Raw genomic sequence first — 21251 nt, forward strand, 5'->3', positions numbered from 1 at the left:
CAGTGGTTAGAATTTAGGAACTCGTATGACACCATGATACATGAACGGGATGACCTGGACGCGATTCAGAAATTCCATTACTTGAGATCATCTCTAAGCGGGAGTGCATTGCAGGTTATCAGTGCGCTAGAATTTACTGCAGCCAACTACACTCACGCGTGGGACCTCCTAACGAATAGGTTCCATAATAGCCGTTTGTTGATCCATAATCATGTAAAATCGTTGTTTAATACTCAAAGTATTCAATCCGAGTCACCTTCACAAATTAGAAAACTGATAGATACCGTTAATCGTAATTTAAGAGCGTTAAAAACAATAGGCGAACCCGTAGACCAATGGGATACGTTAATCATATACCTAATCGTAACAAAGTTAGACCCAACCACAGAAAAAGAGTGGGAAAGTCAAAAAGGCTCCATTAGGTCTGATCAGCCGAGTAGTTCTTCACTAAAACTAAGTGATTTGCTTTTATTTTTAAAGAATAAGGCGGACACCCTCGAACTGATAACGGTTAGTCACAATAAAAATAAATCATTACAAGAACACAAATCTTCCCACGGTAATAATCACTTTGATGCTAAAAAATACGCGGTACATAAGCCCAATCAACAAGTGCATAGTTATGTGTCTAACACTCAAAGCAAGTCGGAGAAAACAATTCGCAGTTGTGCAATGTGTCAGAGTAATCACGCGTTGTATACTTGTGTTTTATTCTTGAATTTACCCGTTAACGATAGGGTTAAGTTCGTGGAGAATAAAAACCTGTGTCCTAACTGTTTACGGTCGGGTCACTCAATTTCAGACTGCACTTATGGCTCGTGCAAGTTATGTCATCACAAACATAACGGTTTGTTACATAATCAGGCTAATAGTAGTAGTAGTTTATCTGTCGTGCGTGCGAATTCATCCTCGCCGGCCGATAACAATAATATTCCCACTATTTCAGCTGCACTGCATAGTCAATCTGAACCTAATTCGAGAGAAAATAGGTGCGATATTGGTTTGCATACCAAGTTGAGAGGTCTGCAACCTACCTTATTGTCCACCGCGTTAATAGAAGTAGCTGATGTCAACAACGAATATCATCTAGCCCGAGCGCTCCTTGATAGTGGCAGTCAGCATAGTTTTATAACGGAGAAATTAAGTAAAAAGTTAAAGCTTCCCCTAATACAGTCCACTGTTCGAATTTCGGGTGTAGGACAACATGTCACTAACTCGAGTCAACTATGCGAAATAGCTATGAGATCTAAATCGTGTAGTTACAATACAATGTTGCAATGTCTCGTATTGCCTTGTATAACTTCTAATCTGCCCAGTGTAGGTATAGATGTAGATAGTTTATGTATGCCGGAGAATATACAGCTCGCAGATCCCACCTTTAACATTCCGTCAGAGATCGACCTACTTATAGGCGCGGATAGGTTTTGGGAACTGTTAGAAGGAGAAAGAATACGATTACAAAGCGGACCTTACTTACAAAACTCTAAATTAGGTTGGTTTATTTCAGGCCGCATTGACAACACGAACCTATCGAATAAGCAACAGGTTCATTGTCATTTTACATCTACGATAGATAACGATTCGTTAGATTTGCAAATGAGAAAGTTTTGGGAAATTGAAGAAGTCCCTATAACAAAAAAGCTCACCGCAGATGAGCTAAAATGCGAAGAGTTATTTTGTACCACGACTACTCGCGACGAAACAGGTAGGTTCTGCGTTAGGATTCCCCTGAAAGAATCAGCTGACGCGCTCGGTGACTCATACAGCACGGCGCGCAGCAGGTTCATGTCGCTCGAGCGTAAACTACAACGTTCGCCCGAGTATAAACAAATGTACTGCGATTTCATGAATGAATATGAGTCGTTAGGTCACATGACACGTATAGGTATAGATAAACCCGAATTACCTAACTATACTTTATCGCACCACGGGGTATTTAAAGAGAGTAGCTCCACAACTCGTTTACGTGTAGTTTTTAATGCCTCGGTGCCCACAAAATCCTCAAAATCGCTTAATGACATTCAGTATTCAGGTCCAGCGTTACAAAACGATATCTTTTCTATATTATTGCGATTTCGTCAGTATAAATACGTCGTCTGTGCTGATATCGAGAAAATGTATAGACAGGTTCTCATTCAACCTGATCAAAGGTCATTGCAGCTAATTGTCTGGCGCGACTCGCCGGAGGATCCCCTAGGAGTCTATCATTTGAACACCGTGACTTATGGGACGGCCTCAGCGGCCTATCTGAGTATGCGCTGTTTACGTCAGTTAGCGTCGGAATGCGGTGATGACGTCATCGCTCGCGTCATCAATGAAGACTTTCTGGTAGACGATTTAATTACCGGGTGTGATGATTATCAACAGCTACATAGTATTTGCGAAAAAACGTATCAAGTATTAGAAGCTGCCGGATTCATACTTAGAAAATGGACGTTTAATTCAAAATTTTCAGAAAATAGTTCAACTGAAATGTTTATGGGAGAACATACTCAGAGTAAAACGCTAGGGTTAGGTTGGCTAAACACGACAGATGAACTGCACTTCACAACAAAGGTTGAGAATGCACCTAGGTTGACTAAACGAGTCATGTTATCGATTATATCACAGATTTATGACCCATTAGGTTTATTAGCGCCAGCAGTAATTATTTCCAAAATTCTCATTCAGAAATTGTGGCTTTGTAAGATAGATTGGGAAGATGCCGTACCAGATAGCATAGTTAAAACTTGGAACAGTTTCATACAGACGTTGAGTACTTTAGTAGAATTGAGAGTTCCTCGTTATGTAAGGAGTGAGCACACTCAACACACGGAACTGCATATTTTTTCCGATGCATCTCAAGATGCATACGGCTCTTGTGCTTACATTAGAAGCTACGATGACCTATCCGAAGTTACAGTGAAGCTACTCTGTGCTAAAAGTAAGGTAGCTCCCTTAAAAGGTTTAAGTATACCACGATTAGAGTTATGCGGGGCGTTCGTAGGTGCGAGATTATGTCATAAAATTGTAAACGTTCTAAGGTTGAAATTCGACCGCATTTATTGTTGGACCGATTCTACTATCGTAATTGGTTGGTTGCGAATGTCTCCACACTTATTAAAACAATTCGTACAAAATAGGGTGAATGAAATAAATGAGCTTACTGGAGATCTGACCTGGTTACATGTGAATGGACTACAGAATCCCGCAGACTTATTGAGTAGAGGTCTAAATCTAAGCGAGCTTAGTCAGTCTAGTAGGTGGTGGCATGGTCCCTTATTTTTAAAGGAAAATAATTTAAATTTCAGCCAACACTTGCCTAATGAGCTTCCTGAGTTACCAGAATTGAAAACGCAAACTACGTCATTAATTTGTACAGTAGATAATGTGTTTGACTTTGAAAGATATTCAACTTTGAATCGAATGAAACGTGTTGTAGCATATGTACTTAGATTTATTAGCAACACTCGGCCGCAGCGCGGACAAAAGACGACCGGCCCGTTATCAGTAGATGAGATAACGGCGGCTGAGCGCGCGCTAATTATTATTGCTCAAAAACAGATGTTTCCGGAAGAATATCATAACTTAGAAAACAAGTTACCTATTTCAAATAAAAAAGGTTGTTCTATAACGGGACTTAACGTATTTTTAGATAAGTTTAAGATAATTAGAGTAGGCGGCAGATTGTCGAATGCCACTGAATTCGATTATAATAAAAAGCATCCAGTATTATTGTGTAGTAAACATCGGTTTACGCTTCTGTTAGTGAGAGACGAACATATACGTTTACTTCATGCGGGGCCTCAGCTGTTGCTAGCGACCGTGCGTGAGTGCTACTGGCCGCTCGGGGGTAGGAACCTGGCGAGGCAGGTGGTGCGGCGATGCGTCATATGCTCTCGTCTGAAAGGTAACACGTTGACTCCCATCATGGGAGACCTACCTTCTGAACGTCTTCACCCGGGTTATCCGTTTATGTACTGTGGTGTTGATTACGCAGGGCCAGTATCAATATTAAACCGTAAGGGCCGCGGCGGGTCTCTGGTAAAAGGTTACATTTGTCTGTTCGTGTGCTTTGTAACTCGTGCCATCCACTTGGAGTTAGTCAGTGGTCTCTCAACTAAAGACTATATTTTAGCGCTGAAAAGGTTCTATAGTCGCAGAGGTAAACCAAAATCTATCTTTTCCGATAATGCGGGAAATTTTACTGGTGTAGAAAAAGAGATTTCTTTAGCTATAAAAAATAATTCTCAAGAAATTATTGATTTTGCAGCAAATGAACAAATTCAATTTAGATTTATTGTCCCACGTAGTCCTCATAGCGGGGGTTTATGGGAATCAGGAGTCAAATCGTGTAAGCATCACCTTCGTAGAATAACCGGTGATTCTAAGTTGACCTTCGAAGAATTTACGACAGTATTGTCATTAATAGAAGCAGTATTAAATAGTCGTCCACTATCCCCACTGTCCGCTGATCCTAATGACCTTCTCCCCCTTACCCCAGCCCATTTCCTCATAGGAAGGCCTCTGACCGCACCTGCCAGCGCTGACCTGACGGGCGCTGCCCCTCACCGCCTGCTACGCTACGACCGAGTCGAGCAGATGCGACAGCATTTCTGGAGACGCTGGAGCAAGGAGTACGTCTCAGAGCTTCAGATCCGCAGCAAATGGAAGACGAGGGAACAGGACCTGCAGACCGACATGATGGTACTGATCAAGGAGGACAATACCCCTCCCCTGAGATGGCGGCTGGGGCGAATAGTGCGAACCTACCCAGGCAAGGACGGCGTCTCTCGCGTAGCCGACATACGGACGGCGCGCGGGATCATTCAGAGGACGTTCGCCAAGATCTGTCCACTTCCGATGCAAGCTGATGAAGACACCAGCGGTGGCGCAGACTCGACGACCTCAACCGTGACTCCGAGACATGGCTGACTGATAGAAAGCTGATGCTTCCAAGGCCGGCGGGATGTTCACGCTTTCACGCCATCTAACGGATGTGGCGAGAACTACAGGAGGCGCACGCGCACCACAGATGCTTTGCCGTCTTTGACCGTCGTTCTATCATCTAGTTTGTTTCACAGCGCCATCTATTTTATTGTATTAGTTTGTATAATCATTATTGTAATTCACTTGCCTTTGTGACACCAGCAAATAAACATTTAAAAATTAACGAATAAATCAATCATTCTGAGTACAAGCCGTAAACCTTACTATAGGCAGGCAGGACATACTATCGCTGGAGCAGGAGACCAGGAGCGAGGAGTCTGGAACGAGCCTACCAAGGGACCAGGATTAAGTACCTGTTCCCAACAGGGCTAACCAGCGATGCCAGTAGAAGAAAATGTTACTTCTGTAATTCTGTTTATTTATTTTTATTATTATTTAAAAGCGTTTTTCATACCAGAAAAAATATGTTCGTACAGCATCATCTAATTCCGGCAATTCGGTATTCACACATTATCGAGTAGCATCCAAACAGTCACTCGTCAGTGCATACTATTATAGAGTAAATCCTGCTTAACCTAACAGGACCACAACGGTGGCCATGTGCGCGTTTTGTATTTATGAACGAATTAAAAGAGGATTCTGGACGAATAAGAGTATCCTAAAAAGTGTTTTCTTCGCATCGGTCAAGTAAGGTGTAAATAATTAATTACTAATAACTTATACCTACGTATGAACTCATTTTACTTATAATTTGTATGTATGTGTCTGTTAGTTTGTATGTGTTTTTTTCTACAGTTTACTACATCGAGAGTTATATAGGTTATGACCACATTGAATACGTTGTTCATATCGGCTTTCGGTTCATACAGTCAAATTTCCAGACACGTCCACTATTAATAAAACAAACTTTACTTTAACTTATCGTACCTAAACGTTATCACGTACCGAATTATAATAGAAAGCCATTTACCCCTAAGATCGTTTGCTAGAAACACCCAGATCTAGTTAGAATACTAACTACCTAACGTGACCTATCCCCGACTTGGGAAGGCCTAATTGGTTAATTCAATAGTACAGTTCAGATGGGTTACCTGTAACTGCTGCTACTGTGTATAGCCGGCATAACCACAGTTTAACTATGCATACGTTACGTGGGTCGTATCTGTAAGTATACAGGTACGTACACAATGAGGCTTACTACCTTACGTTACCACAGATAATATACGAAGGGGCACCAATATTCTCTTTAGACGAGAATTTTGATACCTTTTACAAGAATAATGAAAATTAGTGCCGTTGGGTAGATTTTAGTACTGAAAATAGGTAAGTATATGAAACTGAGCGTCGATTTTGAATGAATCAATGAATTGCACCACTTCTAGCCAGGAGTTACCCTGTATCACGGAATACGCCGCGCCTACTGGGGACACTCAGTTTTTAAGGGAGAAGGAACACGCGCTTAAGGATATAAATATTGACTCAATAACCTCTCATGTATAAAAATTATGTATTTAACTAGGTAAGTATTCGATTCGAAGCTACGCAGCCATCAACCCGTTCGCTAACAATTACACTCGAACACACCGCACACAGCAGTCGCTGTAATTACATGACGTGAGACGCAATCGAGTGTCAAATGTGGGTGATCCTGCGCCTCCCGTGAGCCTGTGACTGATCAACCGTGAACCTTAGATGTGGGCTACCTGTACGTACATACTCGTATATAATATACGAGTATATAACGTATTCGTATCGGTAGGTACAGTTGCGGAAGCTTTCAGAGTACTGTCACCACGGTGATGAAACCTAAAGTCTCTTTTTAATCTCAGTGATACTAATTGACAGATTCTGAAGGTTCATCAACAGTCGATTGTCCCGCGATGAAATGACGTATTGGCGTATCGTTATTTAATAAGTACGCATATCCTGTATCTGATTCTTAAATTGAATCAAATTAAATTTTTAACGGTTCAACCTTAAACCTAAACCTCACAATATAGGAATGTGTACTACAATAATTATAATATAACTTCGGTAACAATGCCTACATCTATTTGTGCCTGCAATATTACTAACATTACGCAAAAGGTTTGCCTGTAAGTAAGTTTAACTGAATTTCCAAGGATTCTATGAAACTTGGAAACCGCAACTAATAGACTACGGTATCCAATTAGAACGGTTTTCGAGAAGTTTACTCCTAATAAGTAGAATTCCAACAACTTCAGGTTTCAAAGTAAATTCTGAGGAACACTGTTACACATGACATTACATGTATCCCGCGGCGGAAACAAGAGGACGGGGGGAGGAGGGGAAAGGGGGGGGGGTATTATTGAGCAAAGCCGAAATAGATAATAATTCGATGCGGGACGATCAAAGGACCGAGCCGAATTATTGCGGCTTACTGATATTCAATTCAATTACGCCAAATTACAATTTCGGATTTACGGATCAATATTACATTAAGATTAATCGTGTGTTAATAACATAGCCTGTTTACGGCATAATCAGTCATGTATTACGATCATAGAGAATGAAACAAATCCGCCAATACTCAAATATTGGAAGCTATTGTTGCGAATCAATCAAAGTGCTTTGAATACTCGCAGCGATCGGCAAAGTTGTAGGTACATGTTCAATTCGAACACACTCCGAATACCAATTAAATTGAAAGGCCTATTCTGTGATTCCAATTACACTGCTAACAAACTAGCTGTAGGCTGTAAAGTAAAACAAATAATTACTAGTCTCGCATTCACAGAGTAGCGTGGTTTCGGACGGCGGTCGTACGTCACATCGCACAGATAACCGCGCATACTCTGTGAGCGGGTATTCTGTGACCGCGCGCAATGGCACACCAATACCACAGAGTAACAAAGAAATAGCAGTGAAGCTTATCTTGTCATTCGTCAGTGCAGTCGTTTGGTCGTATTTTTAATTTAGGTAAGTATAATATGTTCATTATGGCTAGGTATGTGCATGCTTTGTTTTAGCTTTACATCATAAAAAAGATGTAGGTATTTATTTTACAAAACCGAGGAAGATCCCGTGGAAAACCCCTTATAGGCGAAGCGAAGTTTTCCGGAAAAGCTGGTACATAATAACATACTCGTAGCGAATCTATGCAGCACACACGATCACTAACTGCCAGTTTCAAAAACTCTATCTACCGATGACTGGCAGTTACTTTCATACGATTTTGATAGGTTGTAACTTTAAATGCGTGAAAATAGTATGAAAGTAACTACCAGTCATCGGTAGATAGAGTTACTGAAACTGACAGTGGCCTGGAAGAGATTTATCGCTTTTAGCGATAAGGCCGCCCTTATTGTATTATAGATTTTAAGTATTAAATGTTATTTTAAGTGTTTTATGTACAATTAAGTTATACTACTACTACTACAGTAAGCCACTGTCAGTGTTTCCCTACACTGTGCAACACCACGCACGCCGCATCGCTATGCGAGCTGGACATCGCTGGCTTGCGCGTGCTACCACGCGCATATTCTCTACCAGGTAGGACTGTCAAGAATCCATAGGCAATTCAATCTGGTTCATCTTATATCCAATCAGACTACATACTAGTTTTATACGTGATGGTAAAAAGTTGTAATTCAATAATCACAATTGAAGTGGCCGAACTGGCGGATTTATAGGTAAGTATGTACGTCAAATTAATCAGAGCGCTGTGATTGGCTACAAGTACGTTATAGTTGTCGTTGAGTAAGACATTCAAGTACACAATATACTCTAGTCAAAACTTCCAAGTATGTTGATGTTGAGCTTAAACCAGTCGATCTGTCATTCCTCAAAGGTCAAGCAACGGCGTCTGATGTAAGACATGGTGGGACAAATGCCCACAAGCGGGAGCGGGCGGCATGATGGATGGAGCGGGGCGGCGGCGGCGGCGTGGGCGTCCCACCGACAAATATACGGCGAGGCGACGAATTGTCAACAGACATGGACTGCGGTTGGGCGGCCACGCGAGCAGTGCTCGAACTTCCAAACAAAACATAATGCAATAAACAAACAAGACAGCCGGTAAATAGTTTACTAGTCCATAGGCCTCCTCCAATACTTGACAGGTCATTCAATGTATTGGCAAACGGACACAACTAATTTAAGAATTCTTCCCTGAAATATTAACATCTAAATGTAAAGGGAAACGACATCGACAGTGCCAATCGAATTGATCGAAGTGATAGAAAAAGTAGCAAGAGATTACTAATAACTTAATTGGAAGTGGCTGATCCGAATGTCCAGCTACCGCACAACCACCGACATATAGCAATCACCAATCATCAAGCAGCTTCGCTTATCTGTCAAATATCTGTCAGATCCATACAAGTTACGTCAGATTTGGCAGATAACAAATACTGCTAAGGATTGTCATGAATAATTCAGCTGGACCAAATATATTTCATTGTGTTCCATGACAAAAGACTCGGTACAGCTGTAACTAAATAAACTATTATATGTTAGAGGATAGCACACTGCCACGCTAGCCAGTCCCAGCTTCAACCACAGTGTGGACCGTGTTCCTTGAATGAAGCGACGGCGACGGCGTTGATAAATAGATTAGTAGCGAATGCAGACCCCGGCAGATGGAGCTGTGGTCAGCACAATACACCGTGTATTGTAGGTGCCGGCTATACAGGGTGTGTTTGCGTCACCGCCGATTATTCCGGGTACATTGACCTGTGCTACCGTAGGGCCCGATAAAGCTAGCTTTGCAACGGGTGGGTACAAAATGTGAGATGATTTTTTTATTTAACTGGTAGAAGCTAAACGAATGAAGAAGGGTACCACGACCCTCTTGCATATCTTCTGAAATTTTACAACACAACGAATAAAATTACAAATTATAATTAGGTAAATAGCCTACCACTAAAATCGCATTTCCACTGAATTTTCAGCATTAGCTAACAACTAAAGGAAATACAGATTTAGCGTGTCACAGAGTGAATAATCCAATTTTCACCAGCTCCTATCAACTGTCACGCCAATGCAACTTCAGATTAGAGGATTCCTGAAATAAAGCCAAAACTAGCGCGATCGAAATTAGGCTTAGTTCAGGTTTTCAGCTCGTATTATACCTGCTACTGTTCCATTAGACATGATTGAATTAACCCACGAATTCATAGATCCAATTGACAGTTTAAAAGAGGCTTGTAAGCGACATTGTGAAACTCGAAGTTGGACTCTTTTGTGTTAGACATACAGTAAAAAATCGAGTATCAGGTGTTTTAAAACCTTTAAATTTATAGATTATCTAGTCACTTAACCCACTCCACACAAAACCAAATTTTTGTATATACGCCATTTCTTGTCATTATTTATTCTATTAATTATATTACTATGGCTTATTTTACCAACTATATATATATATATATTATATTTTTTAAACCATCTGGTAGATGTTATTCCGTATGACAAAATCTACCTACCTTGCATTTACTGATTACAAAAACACCCTGTGTACTGATAATATGAGACAGTACTCGAAGCCTACCGTTACCGTAAACGTCAACATTTAACGACGGCGCGACTACCTCCTTTCGTGTGACAAATATCGGGTCCCTATTCCTGGATATAATAGACTTAGCGACTTTAATAGCCCCCCACGAAACCTGATACGAATTAATTGCAGGCGAGTTAGTGTAGGCAGGCACGTAGAGGTGTGTGAAGTTAGCAGCCTAAAGTTAGCAGCCTTTGAATAGCCGACCAAATTAAGATGGTCACTTCAGTCATTGCATACTTTATCAATTAAAACACGTAAAAAGCCCCAAAACATTGAAATAACAATGCTAGGTATTCATATAAACACTATAATATGTTCTAAAATAAATAAATACTAAAAAATACGACGTTTACTTACCGACGCCCTTGTTGGTTAATGGATATTTTGTATGGGGGCACCAAGATGCCATTGACCTGCCAGCATCTCACCTAGTTTATTATGTGTGTTGACTCATTATAAAATACTGACAGAAGTTTCATCAACATTGAAATGGTATAGCAGGTGTCCAGGAGGCACTTTCTGACAGATTTTGGGTAAAAATTGTAAATATTTCACGAATAATCAAGTTTGCAGGTGGAACCTGAAAGAAATCAGCTGCAAATGATAGTTCATATGAAAGGTATTATTTATACCTAGAAACGATTTTCAGCAATTTCAGATTAAATGACTTTTGGTGAATATTCATGGGGAAGATCAGAAAATAAAAGTTAGCAGCCCAAGATTACCATTTTGTATGGGGGCACCAAGATGCCATAGACCTGCCAGAATCTCACCTGGTTTATAATGTGTGTTGACTCATTATAAAACACTGACAGAAGTTTCATCAACATTGAAACGGTATAGCAGGTGTCCAGGAGCCACTTTCTGACAGATTTTGGGTAAAAATTGACAATATTTCACGAATATTCAAGTTTGCAGGTGGAATCTGAAGGAAATCAGCTGCAAATGATAGTTCATATGAAAGGTATTATTTATACCTAGAAACGGTTTTCAGCAATTTCAGATTAAATGACTTTTGGTGAATATTCATGGGGAAGATCAGAAAATAAAAGTTAGCAGCCCAAGATTACCATTTTGTATGGGGGCACCAAGATGCCATAGACCTGCCAGAATCTCACCTGGTTTATAATGTGTGTTGACTCATTATAAAACACTGACAGAAGTTTCATCAACATTGAAACGGTATAGCAGGTGTCCAGGAGCCACTTTCTGACAGATTTTGGGTAAAAAATCACAATATTTCACGAATAATCAAGTTTGCAGGTGAAACCTGAAGGAAATCAGCTGCAAATGATAGTTCATATGAAAGGTATTATTAATACCTAGAAACGGTTTTCAGCAATTTCAGATTAAATGACTTTTGGTGAATATTCAAGGGGAAGTTCAGAAAATAAAAGTTAGCAGCCCAAGATTACCATTTTGTATGGGGGCACCAAGATGCCATAGACCTGCCAGAATCTCACCTGGTTTATAATGTGTGTTGACTCATTATAAAACACTGACAGAAGTTTCATCAACATTGAATCGGCATAGCAGGTGTCCAGGAGCCACTTTCTGACATATTTTGGGTAAAAATTGTCAATATTTCACGAATAATCAAGTTTGCAGGTGGAACCTGAAGGAATTCAGCTGCAAATGATAGTTCATATGAAAAGTATTATTTATACCTAGAAACGATTTTCAGCAATTTCAGATTAAATGACTTTTGGTGAATATTCATGGGGAAGTTCAGAAAATAAAAGTTAGCAGCCTAAGATTACCATTTTGTATGGGGGCACCAAGATGCCATAGACCTGCCAGAATCTCAACTGGTTTATAATGTGTGTTGACTCATTATAAAACACTGACAGAAGTTTCATCAACATTGAAACGGTATAGCAGGTGTCTAGGAGCCACTTTCTGACAGATTTTGGGTTAAAAATTGTCAATATTTCACGAATAATCAAGTTTGCAGGTGGAACCTGAAGGAATTCAGCTGCAAATGATAGTTCATATGAAAGGTATTATTTATACCTAGAAACGATTTTCAGCAATTTCAGATTAAATGACTTTTGGTGAATATTCATGGGGAAGATCAGAAAATAAAAGTTAGCAGCCCAAGATTACCATTTTGTATGGGGGCACCAAGATGCCATAGACCTGCCAGAATCTCACCTGGTTTATAATGTGTGTTGACTCATTATAAAACACTGACAGAAGTTTCATCAACATTGAAACGGTATAGCAGGTGTCCAGGAGCCACTTTCTGACAGATTTTGGGTAAAAATTGACAATATTTCACGAATATTCAAGTTTGCAGGTGGAACCTGAAAGAAAACAGCTGCAAGTGATAGTTCATATGAAAGGTATTATTAATACCTAGAAACGGTTTTCAGCAATTTCAGATTAAATGACTTTTGGTGAATATTCATGGGGAAGATCAGAAAATAAAAGTTAGCAGCCCAAGATTACCATTTTGTATGGGGGCACCAAGATGCCATAGACCTGCCAGAATCTCACCTGGTTTATAATGTGTTTTGACTCATTAGAAAACACTGACAGAAGTTTCATCAACATTGAAACGGCATAGCAGGTGTCCAGGAGCCACTTTCTGACAGATTTTGGGTAAAAATTGACAATATTTCACGAATATTCAAGTTTGCAGGTGGAATCTGAAAGAAATCAGCTGCAAATGATAGTTCATATGAAAGGTATTATTTATACCTAGAAACGGTTTTCAGCAATTTCAGATTAAATGACTTTTGGTGAATATTCATGGGGAAGATCAGAAAATAAAAGTTAGCAGCCCAAGATTACCATTTTGTATGGGGGCACCAAGATGCCATAGACCTGCCAGAATCTCACCTGGTTTATAATGTGTGTTGACTCATTATAAAACACTGACAGAAGTTTCATCAACATTGAAACGGTATAGCAGGTGTCCAGGAGCCACTTTCTGACAGATTTTGGGTAAAAATTGACAATATTTCACGAATATTCAAGTTTGCAGGTGGAATCTGAAGGAAATCAGCTGCAAATGATAGTTCATATGAAAGGTATTATTTATACCTAGAAACGGTTTTCAGCAATTTCAGATTAAATGACTTTTGGTGAATATTCATGGGGAAGATCAGAAAATAAAAGTTAGCAGCCCAAGATTACCATTTTGTATGGGGGCACCAAGATGCCATAGACCTGCCAGAATCTCACCTGGTTTATAATGTGTGTTGACTCATTATAAAACACTGACAGAAGTTTCATCAACATTGAAACGGTATAGCAGGTGTCCAGGAGCCACTTTCTGACAGATTTTGGGTAAAAAATCACAATATTTCACGAATAATCAAGTTTGCAGGTGAAACCTGAAGGAAATCAGCTGCAAATGATAGTTCATATGAAAGGTATTATTAATACCTAGAAACGGTTTTCAGCAATTTCAGATTAAATGACTTTTGGTGAATATTCAAGGGGAAGTTCAGAAAATAAAAGTTAGCAGCCCAAGATTACCATTTTGTATGGGGGCAACAAGATGCCATAGACCTGCCAGAATCTCACCTGGTTTATAATGTGTGTTGACTCATTATAAAACACTGACAGAAGTTTCATCAACATTGAATCGGCATAGCAGGTGTCCAGGAGCCACTTTCTGACATATTTTGGGTAAAAATTGTCAATATTTCACGAATAATCAAGTTTGCAGGTGGAACCTGAAGGAATTCAGCTGCAAATGATAGTTCATATGAAAAGTATTATTTATACCTAGAAACGATTTTCAGCAATTTCAGATTAAATGACTTTTGGTGAATATTCATGGGGAAGTTCAGAAAATAAAAGTTAGCAGCCTAAGATTACCATTTTGTATGGGGGCACCAAGATGCCATAGACCTGCCAGAATCTCAACTGGTTTATAATGTGTGTTGACTCATTATAAAACACTGACAGAAGTTTCATCAACATTGAAACGGTATAGCAGGTGTCTAGGAGCCACTTTCTGACAGATTTTGGGTTAAAAATTGTCAATATTTCACGAATAATCAAGTTTGCAGGTGGAACCTGAAGGAATTCAGCTGCAAATGATAGTTCATATGAAAGGTATTATTTATACCTAGAAACGATTTTCAGCAATTTCAGATTAAATGACTTTTGGTGAATATTCATGGGGAAGATCAGAAAATAAAAGTTAGCAGCCCAAGATTACCATTTTGTATGGGGGCACCAAGATGCCATAGACCTGCCAGAATCTCACCTGGTTTATAATGTGTGTTGACTCATTATAAAACACTGACAGAAGTTTCATCAACATTGAAACGGTATAGCAGGTGTCCAGGAGCCACTTTCTGACAGATTTTGGGTAAAAATTGACAATATTTCACGAATATTCAAGTTTGCAGGTGGAACCTGAAAGAAAACAGCTGCAAGTGATAGTTCATATGAAAGGTATTATTAATACCTAGAAACGGTTTTCAGCAATTTCAGATTAAATGACTTTTGGTGAATATTCATGGGGATGATCAGAAAATAAAAGTTAGCAGCCCAAGATTACCATTTTGTATGGGGGCACCAAGATGCCATAGACCTGCCAGAATCTCACCTGGTTTATAATGTGTTTTGACTCATTAGAAAACACTGACAGAAGTTTCATCAACATTGAAACGGCATAGCAGGTGTCCAGGAGCCACTTTCTGACAGATTTTGGGTAAAAAATCACAATATTTCACGAATAATAAAGTTTGCAGGTGGAACCTGAAGAAAATTAGCTGCAAATGATAGTTCATATGAAAGGTATTATTTATACCTAGAAACGGTTTTAAGCAATTTCAGAATAAATTACTTTTCATGCACTGGTCAGAAAACAAAAATTATACTCAAGATACATTGAATCGCAATAACATAATATGAGAGACAATAGCATTATTTTGCCAGGTGAACGTCTTGTCATTAAAAACTTTTGCAAGTCGGCTAATGATTAAAGGTAAAAAAATATTCTGTATACTAACGCACAAAAAAATAACCATAATCAATTCTATAGGTTCGCAACAGATAATAAGTTACGACATTCTATTGTTGTGGTGTGATGAACTCTTTGTTTTAGGCAGGTAGGTAAATGGGTTCCCAACTATAAAATAACACTAGTCGGCATGCCATCAAAGGCTCACACCTGCGTCATGCGTCATGCGTATTGTATGGCGGAAAGAGTAAGGCTGAAAAGATGACCTTTTGTGATACTGATAAGAGTATTGTCCTTTTCTATAAGAACAGGACACCTGCTATACCATTACCGTTTCAATGTTTCAATGTTTATGCTATACCGATTCAATGTTGATGAAACTTCTGTCAGTGTCTTCTAATGAGTCAACACACATTATAAACCAGGTGAGATTCTGGCAGGTCTATGGCATCTTGGTGCCCCCATACAAAATGGTAATCTTGGGCTGCTAACTTTTATTTTCTGATCTTCCCCATGAATATTCACCAAAAGTCATTTAATCTGAAATTGCTGAAAACTGTTTCTAGGTATTAATAATACCTTTCATATGAACTATCACTTGCAGCTGTTTTCTTTCAGGTTCCACCTGCAAACTTGAATATTCGTGAAATATTGTCAATTTTTACCCAAAATCTGTCAGAAAGTGGCTCCTGGACACCTGCTATACCGTTTCAATGTTCATGAAACTTCTGTCAGTGTTTTATAATGAGTCAACACACATTATAAACCAGGTGAGATTCTGGCAGGTCTATGGCATCTTGGTGCCCCCATACAAAATGGTAATCTTGGGCTGCTAACTTTTATTTTCTGATCTTCCCCATGAATATTCACCAAAAGTCATTTAATCTGAAATTGCTGAAAACCGTTTCTAGGTATTAATAATACCTTTCATATGAACTATCACTTGCAGCTGATTTCCTTCAGGTTCCACCTGCAAACTTGAATATTCGTGAAATATTGTAAATTTTTACCCAAAATCTTTCAGAAAGTGGCTCCTGGACACCTGCTATACCGTTTCAATGTTGATGAAACTTCTGTCAGTGTTTTATAATGAGTCAACACACATTATAAACCAGGTGAGATGCTGGCAGGTCTATGGCATCTTGGTGCCCCCATACAAAATGGTAATCTTGGGCTGCTAACTTTTATTTTCTGATCTTCCCCATGAATATTCACCAAAAGTCATTTAATCTGAAATTGCTGAAAACCGTTTCTAGGTATAAATAATACCTTTCATATGAACTATCATTTGCAGCTGAATTCTTTCAGGTTCCACCTGCAAACTTGATTATTCGTGAAATATTGACAATTTTTAACCCAAAATCTGTCAGAAAGTGGCTCCTGGACACCTGCTATACCGTTTCAATGTTGATGAAACTTCTGTCAGTGTTTTATAATGAGTCAACACACATTATAAACCAGGTGAGATTCTGGCAGGTCTATGGCATCTTGGTGCTCCCATACAAAATGGTAATCTTGGGCTGCTAACTTTTATTTTCTGATCTTCCCCATGAATATTCACCAAAAGTCATTTAATCTGAAATTGCTGAAAATCGTTTCTAGGTATAAATAATACCTTTCATATGAACTATCATTTGCAGCTGAATTCCTTCAGGTTCCACCTGCAAACTTGATTATTCGTGAAATATTGTGATTTTTTACCCAAAATCTGTCAGAAAGTGGCTCCTGGACACCTGCTATACCGTTTCAATGTTGATGAAACTTCTGTCAGTGTTTTCTAATGAGTCAACACACATAATAAACCAGGTGAGATGCTGGCAGGTCTATGGCATCTTGGTGCCCCCATACAAAATATTCATTAACCAACAAGGGCATCAGTAAGTAAACGTCGTATTTTTTAGTATTTATTTATTTTAGAACATATTATAGTGTTTATATGAATACCTAGCATTGTTATTTCAATGTTTTTGGGGCTTTTTCCGTGTTTTAATTGATAAAGTATGCAATGACTGAAGTGAACATCTTAATTTGGTCGGCTATTCAAAGGCTGCTAACTTTAGGCTGCTAACTTCACGCAGGTGGCACGTAGGCTTCGACGGCTTAGCACATTGATTAATAGGAGATATTAAGACGATACAATGCTTTAATTAGGTTTTTTAATCAAAATTTTCCGGTCCATGAAGTCTGAAAAAAAACAAATGATAATTTGTGGTGCTTGGTCGGAATTTTATCGAATGCTTCTGATATTTAAATCAGCAAAAAAACAATAATGTCACTACACAAAATAAGTTAATTTTTGCATTATAATGTAATGCCGGTTTAATCTGGACGCCAAATCACTATGAATTTCAGTAAGAATTCCATTCACCTGTGCTATTACTTCAATAATTAGAGGCCCGACCAAATAAGATTATTCAAAATTAATCAAATATATGCCTGAATTAAACCAAAGACTTTCGGCACTACTACTGAAATAATGTTTATATGACGTAAACTTTCAGAAAGACTTGGTCATTCGGGAGAAGAAAATGGCAAGCGTCATATCTCCTTTATTACCTTAGCCTTAGTATTTCAGGTCACACCAGTGTCTTCACTTGACCCTTCTAGTTTACATGAGTCATGAGATGTAGGCTCTCATTAACTGTAGGCCTACAGTTGTCAGCTTACGTAACTTCAGTTGTCCCAGGGGGTCTACTCCTGCTGCTTTATGACCAGATATCGACATCACTAATATAAATCCTAACTAATCCTAACTGAATATTATAAATTCGAAAGTAACTGTGTCTGTCTGTTACTCTTTCACTCCAAAACTACTGAACGGAACCCTGGGAAAGAACCTATGTCCTTACGAACCTATGCTACTTTTTATCCCGGAATTCCCACGGGAAAACTATTTAAGGCGAAGCGAAGCGCGCGGGAACAGCTAGTATTGTAAATAAGTACATAAAGTTAAGACAGCAGAGATAGTGGAGACGACACGATACGATTCTTGGTTTTTGATATATCTCATACCAACTCTGTATCGCTTTATCGCTACCGACAGCGATATGGCTTCGATCTGAATACGTCTCTATACCTACATTCTATTAGATCATTAAGTATTCAACATTTTAACGTCGAGCTATTTCAAAAACTTTATTAATCAAACCCGAAATGGCTACCGACCGTTATGTCAACTTTACAATACCGGGCCCCAATTTGAAAAGCCAAAATTAGTTTATTTAAAAGCAAACTGACCGCCGATGAAACCACAGTTTCAGGCTTTCAGATTCTTCAAACGACTCATTATCCTTTAATTGGATCCGAAATAACTTAATTTCAACGGATAACAGATCATAAAATTATAAAGTAAGTTTGGGCGACGACGAAAACGAAGCCATTTTGTTTTTGGGCCAACCACGGCGGGTCAAAGGAGGGTTCTAATTCATAATTAAACTAGCTTTAGCCCGCGAGATTCACTTGGTTTTAGAAGATATTCACGTTGGGATTTCAAGATCTTCTAGTTATGATACTTTTTCAAATCAAATCAAATCAAGGTATATGGAATAAATTTATTTCTATGATTACATTATAAAAAAATAAATGTAACTTAAGGTGCACCACTTCACTAGTAGATACTTAAATAATTTACAAACAAATATCAATTTTAATTTAACCTAGTTCAAAAGTTATCGTATCCTGTATAAAAAATCGATAGCCAATCAAAGACAAAAGAAGCTTTTCATTACATCCGCCGTCCAATCAGCGCTCAGATCAATGGAACTCACCAACCGGGGCGAAAGCGACCATAAATTTTGGACCATCTTACCCCGACTGTGTCCTCACTGTAATTACTGGACGCTGTATGAATAATGCAGCAGGTGACCCGTCTATTTATCGCCTAGCTCTATCTCTATCGCGATCACTTTGAATCTGTGAGTTTTGTCGGTGATAGTTACTGAAGGAAAGTTAATATACCTACCCTGTAAAAATTACCTCAATTTTTTTCATGCTTCTAGGCCGGGCAACTTAGACACAACCACAAGAAGAAGAAGACGCATATATATACCCAACCCAATAATAGCTGAGTGAAGAATATTAATAATAATAAAATTCTTTACTTCAGGCAATAAACCCATCATTACATACCAAATATAATAAAATTATAATTCAAAATCATTCAAGTACAAATAAGAAAGAACGTTAATATAATAACTCAAGTCAATTGGCTTCTTCAATATTTATGCTGGTGATCGCTATAGATGTTATAATAAAGCTACTGGTAACATGGACTTCTAAATAGGTATTTTAATGGCGGATGCCATTTGACATAGCAGCGGCTTGAAGAGGTAGATTTAGGAATAAAGGTTTATTCAAACAAGCATAATGTCGTCACCGATGCTGCTGCCGCTTCACGGCTTTGTTATCGACGTAGATAAACGTCACTGTCGCGATTTGGCAGCGCTTTGATACATGAAGTTTTATGACAGAGATCATTCACAGTAGTCTAGAATAATAAGCTTAGTTAACTAAAAAAAACTTATTGAATGGTTATTAGACGACCGAATGGCGTAGTGGTTAGTGACCCTGACTACTGAGCCGAAGGTCCCGGGTTCGATTCCCGGCTGGGGCAAATATTTGTTTAAACACAGATATTTGTTCTCGGGTCTTGGATGTGCCCGTAAAATGGCAATAGGCCCGCCCCCTATTACATTGGGACTAACAGAACACTTTGGCGAAAAGTGGGTGCAATGCACCTCTGCCTACCCCGCAAGGGAGTACATTAGTACAAGGCGTGAGTGTGTGTGTGTGTGTGTGTGTGTGAATGGTTATTTTAAACAATAAATAATTATGTCAATACGTTCTCTTATATTATTATTATGATACTAAAATGATAAATTTGACAGGCTTCGCAAGTTGGATTAGTCTTAATGACCACAGGAATTGGTGAGCTAATAACAGTCCGCTATGAATAATTTACTGGGTCGACCCAAAACTGAACATCGATCGAGCGACCCGAGCCTTCAGATTTGGAACTTCAGCAGGTTTACTGCTGAACGCAAACTTCATATTTGTGTAAATGCAGAGGGGAAGTTTAGGTAAACCAAGGGTTGGCAGGACTTCTTCACTCTCTGACTGGCAGAAAATGCTTTTAGCAATAAGTCCATCTGATTCTATATCTTTGGTAAAATGTGCAATAAAATAATAAATAAAGCCTTCAGTTCAAATTCAAGTCTAAAGAAAAGCTACAATTTAAGTAACGTTTGACACTTTATTTCATCTATGCCACTGCAATAAATGATTGAGTATTGAGTTTTGAGTATTGTAGCATCAACGAAATAAATAACTCATATCTAAATGAAAATGTAAAAAAAAATTCAAGAGTACGCCGATGGACTAGTGGACAGTCCAAATAGATGTTTATCCGTTGTCAATATTTTATCATAACACGAAAATCTACTTATGGAGGAGCTATTTCCAAGACAGAGGCTATGTAGGAAACACAAGGGAAAAGTCTTAAAAAAAGGGTAGGTACGAGTATATTTTGACCGATTCTGGAAAAATTATATGTAATGATATGTGTATAAGTAGATGTAGGGGTTTAAAATCGGTTTTGTGATGGATATTCGTAATTGAAATTGTTAATTAACTGCCACTTTCTATAACTCAATCTACAGATGACTGGTAGTTACTTTCATACGATTTTGACTCATCAAAAGTTATAACCTGACAAAATCGTAAGAAAGTAACTACCAGTCATCGGTAGATAGAGGTATTGAAACTGACAGTTAATGTCGATTTACATCAAACTAATATAGAGCTGCTATAAGAACATTCATTTAACGTTGGAAATAATTATTTTATTCAATTTCCTAATGTCCATGTTAAAATATGTTC

General features: G+C 38.7%; 2 protein-coding genes across 2 annotated transcripts in view; one reads left to right on the forward strand and one right to left on the reverse strand.

Moving 5' to 3' along the window:
• Positions 1 to 21251, reverse strand: part of LOC105380846 (acyl-CoA:lysophosphatidylglycerol acyltransferase 1) — a 202736-nt gene that overhangs the window by 109908 nt on the left and 71577 nt on the right. The window lies entirely within an intron of this gene.
• On the forward strand, positions 1459 to 5152 carry LOC125489842. The gene has a single exon (XM_048627141.1). It carries the CDS (start codon positions 1597 to 1599, stop codon positions 4912 to 4914), a length of 3318 nt encoding a protein of 1105 aa, XP_048483098.1. The 5' UTR covers positions 1459 to 1596; the 3' UTR covers positions 4915 to 5152.

The sequence above is a fragment of the Plutella xylostella genome, chromosome 18 (genome assembly GCF_932276165.1).
Source record: "Plutella xylostella chromosome 18, ilPluXylo3.1, whole genome shotgun sequence".
In the NCBI taxonomy this organism is placed as follows: domain Eukaryota; kingdom Metazoa; phylum Arthropoda; class Insecta; order Lepidoptera; family Plutellidae; genus Plutella; species Plutella xylostella.